This window comes from Orbicella faveolata, unplaced genomic scaffold (assembly GCF_042242905.1).
Source record: "Orbicella faveolata isolate gen_17 unplaced genomic scaffold, um_ofav_v1 contig_3, whole genome shotgun sequence".
In the NCBI taxonomy this organism is placed as follows: domain Eukaryota; kingdom Metazoa; phylum Cnidaria; class Anthozoa; order Scleractinia; family Merulinidae; genus Orbicella; species Orbicella faveolata.
Genome location: NW_028301558.1, coordinates 13161680 through 13173528, shown reverse-complemented (window position 1 = coordinate 13173528; position 11849 = coordinate 13161680). Strand labels below are relative to the sequence as shown.

Sequence of the window (11849 nt, the reverse complement as noted above, 5' to 3'; positions counted from 1 at the left end):
TCCAAAATTGACAATATAATTATGTATATGAGTCAGCAGTGCATTTTGGGTCAAGGTAAATTGGTTATGGTCCTTTTTCAGTTAACATTATGAAACAGCTGTATAACAATGATCACTATATTACGCAAAAATTGCAATACGTGAGTTTGAAATTTATTTTAGACAATCAACTTGAGAATGCCAGGACTGCCAAGAGTATTTTGCCCAATTTCAGTTAAGTGAGACATGGATATTGGCAAAATCTTGTTTACTTTAAGTTAAGTCAAACATAAACAGTTTGATTGTAGCTTGCGGGTAAACAGGAAATCTATAGAAAAAATAAGTATTTCCTTCAATATTTTAAGAATGATTTCAGACAGTTTTGTTTCAATCATGAACCTGAAGTGAAGGGAATGTTTTTATTTACAATTTATAAGGTTTTTTCTATAGAACTATGTCCATGGAGAGGAGGAAGGGAAGTAACAAAGTTTTATACAAAGAGGCTCTGGCCCAGGGTCAAAGACCTTTCCATTTTACAGTGTTTTTAACAAGAAAGGCTTTCCTTTCATATACATGTAGCTTCTCGCCTGAAACCCCTTTCACAAACCTAATGTGGCCCACTAGATCTTATTTCTGGGATAAATAATCAATTAATGTTTGAAATCCCTGTCCTGTTAAGTCTTATAATACCTCCAGCCTGAAAAAAAGTGCACCTTTAGTCAATTGTAGGAAGAAGTCCCCCAGTTTGGTGCAATACAATAATAAGGGCAGTACATATTGTAGTGCATGCAAGTGAAATAACAATAATTTTCTTTCTTGGAAACAAAAATCACGGTATTTTATTCCTATATATCTTGGTAATTTTTTGTGTTAGTCTCACTAGTAATAGATTTTGCAACTATTACAGAACATACTTATATTCAAGTTTTGGTGTCAATTTGTTTAAATCTGTCATTTCTAGGAGCAAGAAAAAAAAAAAAACAAAACAAAAACTCTACATTACCAGCCACCATGCGTTCGGCTTTTTGACACAATTGGACAGCATATCTTTCTCGCAAAAAAATAGATCTACACAGTCTCTTGGACTTATTTTGTTCATCCATCACTAAAATATTGCAGTGTATATTTACTTAATCGTACATGTAGGGTTGCCTTGCATATCATCCGTGAAGAAATTTTCACTCTGGTCGAACTGCATGGAATACAAAAGAAATGTAGTGTGTACGACAACAAAACTAAAAGATAAGGCAATTCGAAATTTTTTTCCCTAAGTATTTAAAAACAAGCTTACAAATCTCGAGCTTGCGATACTAACACGGGCAAAATTTCAATGTGTGCGTACAAAATAAAACAGTAAAGAAACAATGAAACCAAAACCTAACAAGAACCTAAGCTTACCTTAGACTACACAACGAGAGAAAGCGAGTGGAAACCATCAAATTCTCTTGCCAAGAAAAAAAGCTAATCAGGATCTCACTTTCTGGCTCTGTCTTCCTGGGTGTCTTGTATCAATTCTTTGACCTCGCCGATCGTGCTGTTGCGAACGATACATGACCACAGTCATAAATACCTCTACCAGCTTTCATCCAGGTGTGAGCATAAGCCGATAGGCAACAAGAAGATCTTTCAGATCTTATAACCGCGCTTTTAAAATTAAACTGTTTTCTTAGCACTACAGTCGCAGTGCAGTGCAAGCGGTTGTCAACGTGGCCATGCCGCCAACCAATGAAACCCAGCTTCTAAACCGAATCAGTAGATAAATGGTAAAGAAGGAAAAGGGAAAAAAGAGGAATGCTAGCGGAATAGCCTTGAACAGGCCTACTCGGCCAGCCGAGTTGGGTGCGGATATTTACGCATTTACAAAAAAAAAAACTAAACGCGCAATTTATCGGCCTGTTTGTTTTAGTAGAATATGGAAAAACACTCTATAAAGTAGGGGAAAGGAGCGTTTGGAGAAGCTGCCTTGTCAGATATCAGCGATTAAATTTGTCGGTAATTCCGCGGCATCAACTATTGTGGGCATCGACGAAACATTCGCTTGCGATTTACGCATGCGTTTAAATGTGGGAATGCGAAGCGTCTAGTCTATCACTTAAGAGACGAAAACAATTAACAAAAGCGAAGATTTCTCTGCGAGAAATTGCAAGACGTAAACAAAAGAAGCGAAATACGACTCCGCGGATGAGATCAGTTGCCGCGAAAATTGTTACTGCTCAACTCAAAGGTTGACACATTTTAATTGGCTTATCACAGTTTGCGGCCGTTACTCGCAGGTACTTGCAGGTTGTAAAATGAAGTGTTGCACGAGACAATGCTTCTTGCAAATTGTAACACGACCCTTACTACGTTTCACTTCCAAGTAAAATTGTCTTGTGTAACACGGCTTTCTGTAGTGGAGTTTCAGGAATATTCATGTACTGACGTTGGAAAGGAAACTCAACCCGAGAATCCTGAAAAAAGTTTAAATTAAGGTTACCATATACCTTTAGAGGTGTGTCGCGTCCAAACGATCAGTAGCGCGGCCGATTTAAACTGTAGATACCTAAACTGCTATATCAAATTAAAGCTTATAGAGCTGGCTTTCAAGCTATAGCAAGAATCAAATGAATTGCTGAATTTTTCACGACCTCTAAATGTGAGCGTCCGTGTTTTGTTGTCCAAAGCAAAACACTCTGCCTTTATCAAAGTCTACCGCTGGCAACCGTAACTACTTGCGTGCTCACACTCAGCTGGACCCAGTCTTCCTAACATGTCTGTTTTGCTCGGTCATCAACTGAGATTGGAGAAGTGCAACTTTTGCGGCAAGTCTCTTTATTTCCAGCTGAAAAAGACAAACGAACAAGAGCTTTCCAGAAAAGTTCAAATAACTGTGTCTACTGTTGTATACGTGCATCTCTTCAGTGTGAAAATGTTTTCTTTCTCAAGATAGGACATTATAATTGTAATTTAAATGATATATATTGTAGCTCATTTTTCGAGTGCCTTTTGCTTGCAAACTCGGCTGAGCCAATCACATTTTCAGTTGGTTCTATGTAAAAGTAAATTTTGGTTGTCGGCTGTATAGTCTGATGGTTTTTACATTCAACTTCAGCAATTCTACTGAAGGAAACACAAATTAATCAGTATTCCAAAACTATAGCATGTGCATAGAGCGGTCTTCAATTGAGTGTCGTAAAACCAAAACCAAACCAATTGCTTACCAATTAGACTACTCAGCCAATCTCAAACCGTAGTAAAACCAAAACCAAAACCAAAGTAATATTTTGATTACTTTCGACACTCAATTCGGAAAACCGCTGTAAGTTTCCTGTTGGTAAGTTATGTGAGCATGAAAAGACAGCCTTCCCTTCGATCTTCTCCTTCTAAATCCATCCATTTTCTTACAGATAAAATTTTATATATTCACCCTTCCCGGGCTCAGTTTCCAATCCCTGAGAGTTCCCGGTAACCCCTTCACTTTACCCGGTTACAGTCAGCCCACACAAAATTGATTTGTTGCTTTTAAGAAATGGAGGTGTGGTCACTATACCAGCGGCGACAAGGATGAATAAGACAACGGGTTGCAATTTACTTACGATTTTATCACGCTAAACAGACCTTAAGTTCGTTATTTTCTCCACCGAGTGTAGTTGTATCGAGTTGTTCAGTTTCACGTCCCTCTGTCGAGTTCACTGACAGGATATTGCTTTGAGGAGCGGTGCGACGTTGGTCATTCCTCGCGGCTGTAGCTAAAAAAACCTAGGACGAACCAACGATATCTTAGAACGAAACGAAATAGAAACAAAAACATGGCCGGGAACAAGATGAGATGAAGTGGCGAGTGCGTGAAGCTGTTTTTAAACATATAAAATAAGTTAAGTAAATCTTGTTCTGAAAGGGGCTTTTCTGAGGCTGAAATGTTTTTAAAACGTGACGTTTCGGGCAGTTTTACTGCTCTTCTTCAGGCACCGTAGTTCAGTCCAGATCAATATATATATATATTAAAAACATTTTAGCCTCAGAAAAGTCTCGTTTAGAACAAGATTTACTTCGTCTATTTTAGATGTGAATATGAGAGGTCCCGAATGTTCTAAAACAGAGGGTACGAATTGGTGCGTTACGAGAATGACAGTATGTCGGAAACATGCGTTTCTCCTATCGCAGCACATAGAAGAGCACAACAACTCCAGTCAAAACTATCGAAATATTTTATGTACTTAAGTAAATCGTGGTTAAGCAATATCCCTTTTCACGATCAACTTTTCTTATTGGCGCTTCCTCCTATAAAGGCTTTTATTATTTATTTATTTTATTTTCATAACGCAGCATGTATGCGAGGGAATTTTGGTCAATTTGGCAGTTTCTGTCCAAAATTACCTTGAATCCAAAATAAGAAAAGTTAACAGTGTGGGGGTATCCATTCTATCCTACCTTGTGTAAAAACAGCAATACGAGGGTGATTGAAGCAGTCACGTGCACGTAGGCAAATTCTATGGCATACGTAACGGATGGCGACGAGCCATCTCTCAACACAGCGCTGGAAAAAAACAGAAGTCGGATCATTGTGGGAGGCTGACGTAATGGATCATATGCTTGATTTAAGAACGAGAGGTCTAGCCACTGGGTCTGGCTCCCAAAGCATTTGGACTGGGAGCAAGCCAATGTGGTTTTCGTTGGAACTTGCCTAGTTCCTAGGCTTTGAAGTTTCAACGCGGTCAATCGTTTCGGGGTCACGTGGTCTGATCGCCTCGGCAACGTCGCCGAAAATCAATTAACCGTAAAGGACTGGGAGAAAGCCGTACAGTAACTAGGCAACGTTGTAACGTCAAGGTGGTTGACAACACCCTCATACAGTGTCTTGATTCCATCGCTTCAGTGGATAAATGTTTGGGGATCTTTTTTTATTTATGTCATGTCGTACCAAGTGTCCTAGTCTGTTGAATAAATAAGGTACATTAAATCACCCAGGGGTCTGATATGAGAATTTAGTTCCTTGTCTCACCTGAGAACGGTGATAAAACATATAATAAACATGGCATTGTAGGTGGCATAGCTGATAAATCTGCTTTCGTTGTAAACTTGGGGTACTTTTCTCACTTTAAAACTAAGCAACATTCCCCAAGCAAGGACCAGAAAGTCGGCTGGGAAGACAACAAAATAGTAAAAAATTAGCATCAAAATTAGTCTTTGAAAGACCTAATCCACACAAGTAGAAACAGACCTTGCGTCTCCATGAGTTCTCGTAGCTAAGTGGACAGAGCGACCGCCCGGTGTTTGGGAGGTCTTGGGTTCGATTCCTGTCGGGGACTCAGATATTTTCTTGTCCTACACTCGTGTCATGTTGATCAATTCAACTTTCGCATTTTTATTACCGAGCTTAAAATTCACCATCTTTATTCACTTAACAAGTAGAAACTTATTTCTGTTGAGTCTATTAATTGAATTTAAGTTTTCATCAAATCAAAAATCTGAGATAACACTCGTCACTCTCTTATAGATAGCTCGCCCTGGTCACACCACACCAGCAAAAGGGGGATGGGGGGCGGGGGTGGGGTTGGAGTGCTAGTTTATAGGTGGGTAGGGCACTTTCAGAATATAGAGAAGAAACGTTTTTACCTGCTAAAATAATGTTTCTAAACCATCCTGTTGAGCATCTTTCATATTTCAACTTATCGCTGGTAACACCAGACTCGGTTGAAGGAGGTTGTATTACCATCCACACAGTCAAGTAACTCAAATAAAGTAATACCATGGCTGACAGCCTCTTCAATAATACGTTGTCTGTTATGGCCAGCTTTCGAGCCGAGCGAACCCGGAAAATCAACACCACTCTGGAGCGTGTGAGAAAAAAACAGTAACAATTTAATGGGTTACGAATCCTGTTAACTTCGAAATTTGGTGGTGGGCGGGCGCTTTGGTTTAGTAGCGCAGCTTCTAACGAAGCCTCGAGGGGCTTCACAGCTCGCGAAAAATCTCTCGTAGCTTTATGCCTTGTGTCGGCGGCCCTGCCAGGAAAACAAAGCTTTTGCAGAAGAAACCGTGCCAGCTATAGACTAATTTATTCTGAAGGCTGCCAAAGTCGAAAAAGGATCTCATTTTTCTTTCTCAAGATATTTACAAAAAACCCGGGTTCAACGTAACTGAAAATACTAGTAAAAAGTTTTCGCATTTGAATGGTTACCCACAAGCATTTCATCCATATGCCTAAAAGATAGAGCCACTTTGTGCATCCTAATAAACAGTACCACGTGAAAGTACTGCTCTATAGCTTTCATTTGAATGGTCATATACTCTAGTACTAGACTCCTAAATATATAACTTTCGGTTAAATCAGTGATGACAGGCGACTTCTAAAACGTGTGTGAAATGCAGAATGATCACCTCCACGTCTTCAGCGCCAAGGAACCGTATATCAGACAGAAGCCTACATGTTTTAGCCAAGGCTCTAACACACAGCGTACTTCAGAAGCTGCGGGGAACGACACAAGAAGCTGAAACAGAGGAAAGATTATTAGAAGTAAGTGTAGGCTTTCAGTTGGTGGGAAGGCCATGTGTCAGCGTCGACATCTCGCTCAGGGGTGTAAATTACGGGTTTTGGTATCACGTGGTATGAGCAAAATAGAACGCACACGTTTTCACGCATTAAGATCTTAATTTTAGGACTGCATTTTGAGAAATAACTAAAGGCCATCATAATATGTTGATGCTTTAGATGCCTCCAATTTGGAACCTGTAACGTTTCTTCAAAAAAGCACTCGAAGACAATGTCATCATAGCAGAGCCCCATACTCATATAGGAAAGTAAAGGAAATCCATGAGTTGATTTTCTCATGATTATTATGGCTAGCGGTATTGCTCGTGGGCGCGTACGCACGACGGCGAAGACGACGGAGTCGCGCAACATGGCGGTTAAACTCTAAATAATAGGCTAGCAGAGACCTGCAGCCTCGGTTTACCGTGTACTTCTTTGATATTGGACATCCATGTTATCATCAATTGACGCCTGTCAAAATAAGGTATCCGCTGACCAGTATCAAGTGACCACATCGCGGGCTCAGGTTTACAGCTCATCGAAGTCACGTGATTTTTTAAGTTGACCGCTGACCAAGTGTTGGTTTTCGATTGGATCGCGGGCTCATGCCAGGTTAACTTGTTGGAAACAGGGCAGGATTGTTCAGGGTTAGCACTAACCCAGGATTGAAAGTTAACCGAATTATAACTTTTTCTTCTATACAAATGTTTTTTCCTGCTTCGTTTTGTGTATGTGGCGATTATTAAAACTCAAAACAGAAGGTCAAACAATATACAGAAGACCTCTAAAAAAAACTCTATCTGTTCCTGGGTTAGGTTAATCGAATTCTGAGCAACCCGGCCCAGGAGCTACGCTTTTAGGCTGGCCTAAATCTATATATTAGATTTTAACTCTTATTTGCGTTTGTGTTTTGTATTGGTACTTTTGCGGTCAAAACTAACTTGAGCCACGCCCAAATTGATCTCCCTTATGCAGTTTTCCGACTGGCTTTTACTTTGGAAATCCTCTCCCCTTGCGCTCTCTCCACCCCCCCTTCTTGAGATCGAACCACGCACGCAGCTGGTGCTGACTTGAAGATGACTGCTGACCATATGATGGAACTTATGGAACGTGCAGCTGATCTTAGCGTACCTTCACATGCATCATGATGGCTCCACAGATTATGATTTCTAGAAAGCGAGGACTGGACGCTTTGAAAATCTAGAACAGAGAAAAAGATACATGTATTTGTGAAGGTTGTGGACTCATGAGGCTAAAAGCTTAAACATGATACAAATAGCTCTTAACTCTGAAATTAAAAAAGGCAAAGAGACAAATTCATCGGGTCGTTTGGCTGGGACAACATACAAGCTAAGCTAAAGGGGCTATTTCTGCGGGGAAGATTAAGAAGACCTAAGAATGACATAAGATTTTGATCATGTAATCATAATGCTGTAACCCTGTAACATTAGAGAGTCTGGTTCATTAAACAAATTTAAACGCCTTCTTTACCATAATTTTTAAACACGGCATTCATGGAAACCAGGATCTTTCTTAAGTGGCATATTAATGTAAGTTAATATAATGTTAGGATTTGGATTTTTAGTTATTATTATGTAATTTTTTCTACCTGCTGTTTTTACCGTGTATAAATAATGATTAAAGATTTAAGATTTAAAGATTTAAGGCTATGTGAACATGGCATGAACAAATACAAAAGGGTTGTTTTAAAATAGACCAATTTCTATATATTAAAGTTCAGCCTGAAAAAATAGACCTCAGTACGAGGCTCCGGGGAAAAACTACAGAGTTTGTGGGGCTCCAATTCGAGCCTCGTGCTGAGGTCTATTGTGTTATTCTGAAATTTAATATATCGAAATTGGTCTATTTTACTGTCTTATTTGAAAAGATCAAAGAATACAACTTGTTCACTAGTTCGTGGATACACAGAAACTTTCACGACTATCCAATCTTCCTCTGGTGTAGTATTGGACTGTATTAACAAGAAGCCACCGTTTTCTATTTCTTAATTTCAACGAGACAATATATAGAGATTGAGGTATTTAGTGAGGCCACTTGAGCTCTATGCGTCTAGTTTTACCTTATTCTGCCGATATTTATAGACCAAGGCTGCAAAAACCAGTGAAGTCAGGATGATCAAGCAGGTAACCACTAACAACGCGTATCTCAGGGATGTATAAATACTGTACACGCACGCGCGGTCATCCACACACTCCTTGCATCCTTCACTACACGCGAGACACTCGAAGTCACTCTCGTACGAGCTGATCTCCCCTCTCAACATCTTGTCGTACTCCTCCTCCAGGACTTTTCCGTTGAAATATTTGCGAGATGCAGAAGGGTCTGGGAAGTAGTAGCCTCGTTTGCAGGTGCAGTGATAACTGCCGCGTTGGAATCCCTGATAGGGAACTGGTACACACTGTATAAAGAGATTTGTTATAAGATTTCATCAGCAGAATAGACCAATTTCGATCTATCAAAATTCAGATTAAAACAATAGACCTCAGTACAAGGCTCTGGGGAATAACTACAGAGTTTGTGGGGTTTATTCTCCAGAGCCCCGTGCTGAAGTTTATTGTTTTAGGCCGAATTTTAATATATCAAAATTGGTTTAATAGAATCATTGAATATACTGAAGATTACCTTCCGTTAAGAGTTTGAGTATGATTTTTAAGTACGAGGTTCGTAAAAGATGTCATTTAAAAATGAACGATTCTTTAAAGCGGGCGAGTGACATTTTGTTTCGTAGATAGAGGAATGTTTCAAACGACTTTGAAAGTCGGCTTCTCGACTGATATAGTGTGACTTTTTCCACCGTTTGGAATTTCATCACCAGATGGATCCTTCAAGTTGTTTTTCGAAACACTACATCACTCTTTTTTACACATCATTTTCACCCATTTAATTCATATTTCTATCATTTCTAATCTGTGTATCTCAGCATCTAATGATCAGTAATGAGAATTGATATTCTGAACTTTGGGATGACTCGCCTCTGTGCTCTGTTTACATCTGTGCGTTCCCATGAATGTGGTCAAGCGGGTTTGCTCGTTACCAGTCTCTGTTTGTTCTTCTAGACCGCTGGGGTTCTGGGCATCACATTGATTGATATCTACGTACCTCAAAGAAATATCCATACTCACCGTACCCCTGAGGCAAAAGAAAAACAAAACAAATTATAACTAATGGCTTAAGAAACACACTGCAGCTGTTCGGTTACACGTCGCGGTTCTGATTAAACAGAAGACATGGACTGTTTGGTCGATTCTTTACTTCAATTTTTCTTGTTTTTCTTGCATTATGTTAACACTAAAATCGCAAAAACACATTAGGCAGAGACATGTGCCTACCCACTGATTCTAAACTTTGGGATCTAAATGAGACGGAAATTGTATTGGGTAGAAGTTTGTTTGGGCGGGAGAAGCTATTAAGACTGTTGATCTTAAATAATTATTAAACCTTTAAACAATGGGCCCAGTTGAATATGTTTTGAACAATTGTTAAAGAAGTGTTTGGTTTGTGAAATGTGATATTGGTAATTGCTTCCCACAGAAAATGCTTTCTTTGAAAAAGACGTAGGTGTTAAATAATCCGCAAAGCTAACTTACCGTACAATATCATTCTGATATCTCTACAATGATAACATCCCTTATCTTTCAGTTCTAGCGTACCGTTGTGCTTAAAATTTTAAATATTACTCACACGACAGTTGAATTTACGTAAATGGAAAAATTGATCTGTGAAATTATAAAACTGAAGGGTAGAGCAGTTGAATTTGATTATTTTAACGAGGTAGCAAGGTAAAAATTTTTGGTCGTCTTCTTTTCAGCTAAGACGACTTTTCCGGCTACACATGCAGCTGGAAAACAATATATTAAGCACTGCACTGAGCTGAAAAGTCTAAACAGGAGTTCCGTTTAATATATAGTCTTTTGTGATGACACGCTTTCGGTCGATAAATTGACATGCAAACGTCGAAAGAGCTAAGGGAGACTGAGCCGGGTACAGTATTTATTTCGGATGCTTCAAGGTTACCAAATAAAAACGACCTGAACTATCATAGTAACATGATTGAGGCTGTTAGCAGGACTCCTTACTCTTCGAAGACCCCATCCATGTTTTTGACGTTATCTGACAACACGTCAAGGCCAAACAAGTTCGTTTCCAATTGTCTACACCACATGGGTCGCTCAATCACTTGAAAAAAGGAATAGAATACCGTGAATTTTAGTATTTTTAAAATTAAACATCTTTTTGCACCAGATCATTGTTTACTTAGAATGAACACCTTTTCTTTGGAACTTTTTTTTTTATTATCCTTATCGAGTGAAAGAGGTTTCTGAAAGAGAGTGATCTTCTCTGACCTTTTCTGCATAAAGCTTTCTGATCTAGCTGAAAAATCGCCATCGCTTCATAATAAAAAGGAAATCGCCTACCAGCTTTTTCACTGAGCCCCCTAATTTTAACGTATCTAAGATAACCTTAAATAACTGATTTGAATATTGTGGTATCGCGCGCGCGACAGGCTATCATTTCAACAGTTAATCTAAAACTTACAAAAACTCGTTGGTTTCATTAAAAATGGGAGCCAGATAGGTGACCATCCAAACTTTACCACCAAAACAATCGAAGTATGGCTGGATCCACAGACCGTCCTCGTATCGTACCGACAAATGCTCATGGACAGATCGATTCCCAAGCCCAACTGAAAAGAAATGCGTCTCTTTCAGTCCATGTGAGAGCTTCATATTTCTGGTTTTGTCTCTGATAGCATTCCACCAAATCGCGTTCGGGCTCGTAGAGTAATCGTAGTCCTCTGTTTGCGCGAGGTCCACCACATGGACACTTCCATTCAACTTGCTGTCTCTGAACGCGTAAGGACAAAAACGTTCGTAATTTCTGTATAACTTGGGCTCGAAACAGACGACGGACCCGAACACGGACGGTGAAAAGCCAGTATTTGCTCGAACAATTTCAAATAGTACAGTGTCATTCTCAACGATGGAATCACCAACAGACGTTTTCACCGGCCACAGAGAAGTCAGCAGACTGGCGATTTGGACAGCCATAAGAGCTTCGTTTTTCCATCGCTCACCGTCAAACGTCACATTAAGAACAGCAACATCATTACACCCATACGAGTTCTGCAACTTCTTGTAAATTTCGGCAATATATTGTAGTTCTTTCCCCAGCACGTCTACTGATTCACTTTTCTCGATTGCACCGCGCGCATTCTCATTTCTTTGAGACACTTTCTCTTCTGATTCCGTTGTTGCGATTACAAATGCTTTGCTATTCCAAGCATTGTTGGAAAAAGCCGAAATCACGAAAAATACCTTGCACAAAAACATGAATTTGT

The 11849-nt window shown here is 39.5% G+C and overlaps 1 protein-coding gene and 1 long non-coding RNA gene across 2 annotated transcripts; both read right to left on the bottom strand.

The window, feature by feature from the left end:
* Nucleotides 1-379: 379 nt before the first annotated feature.
* On the bottom strand, nucleotides 380-1947 carry LOC149106481 (uncharacterized). Its single transcript, XR_016209908.1, has 2 exons — nucleotides 1378-1947; nucleotides 380-1171 (listed from the first exon to the last, which is right to left on the bottom strand). It is a non-coding gene; the product is annotated as an uncharacterized LOC149106481 (long non-coding RNA).
* Nucleotides 1948-2197: 250 nt separating this feature from the next.
* Nucleotides 2198-11841, bottom strand: LOC149106480 (putative G protein-coupled receptor CG31760). Its single transcript, XM_089297259.1, has 10 exons — nucleotides 11048-11841; nucleotides 9484-9640; nucleotides 8571-8909; nucleotides 7622-7690; nucleotides 6340-6449; nucleotides 5575-5789; nucleotides 4961-5099; nucleotides 4390-4495; nucleotides 3577-3717; nucleotides 2198-2800 (listed from the first exon to the last, which is right to left on the bottom strand). Exons 1-10 carry the CDS (start codon nucleotides 11839-11841, stop codon nucleotides 2705-2707), a joined length of 2166 nt encoding a protein of 721 aa, XP_089153385.1. The 3' UTR covers nucleotides 2198-2704.
* Between the last annotated feature and the right edge of the window lie 8 nt (nucleotides 11842-11849).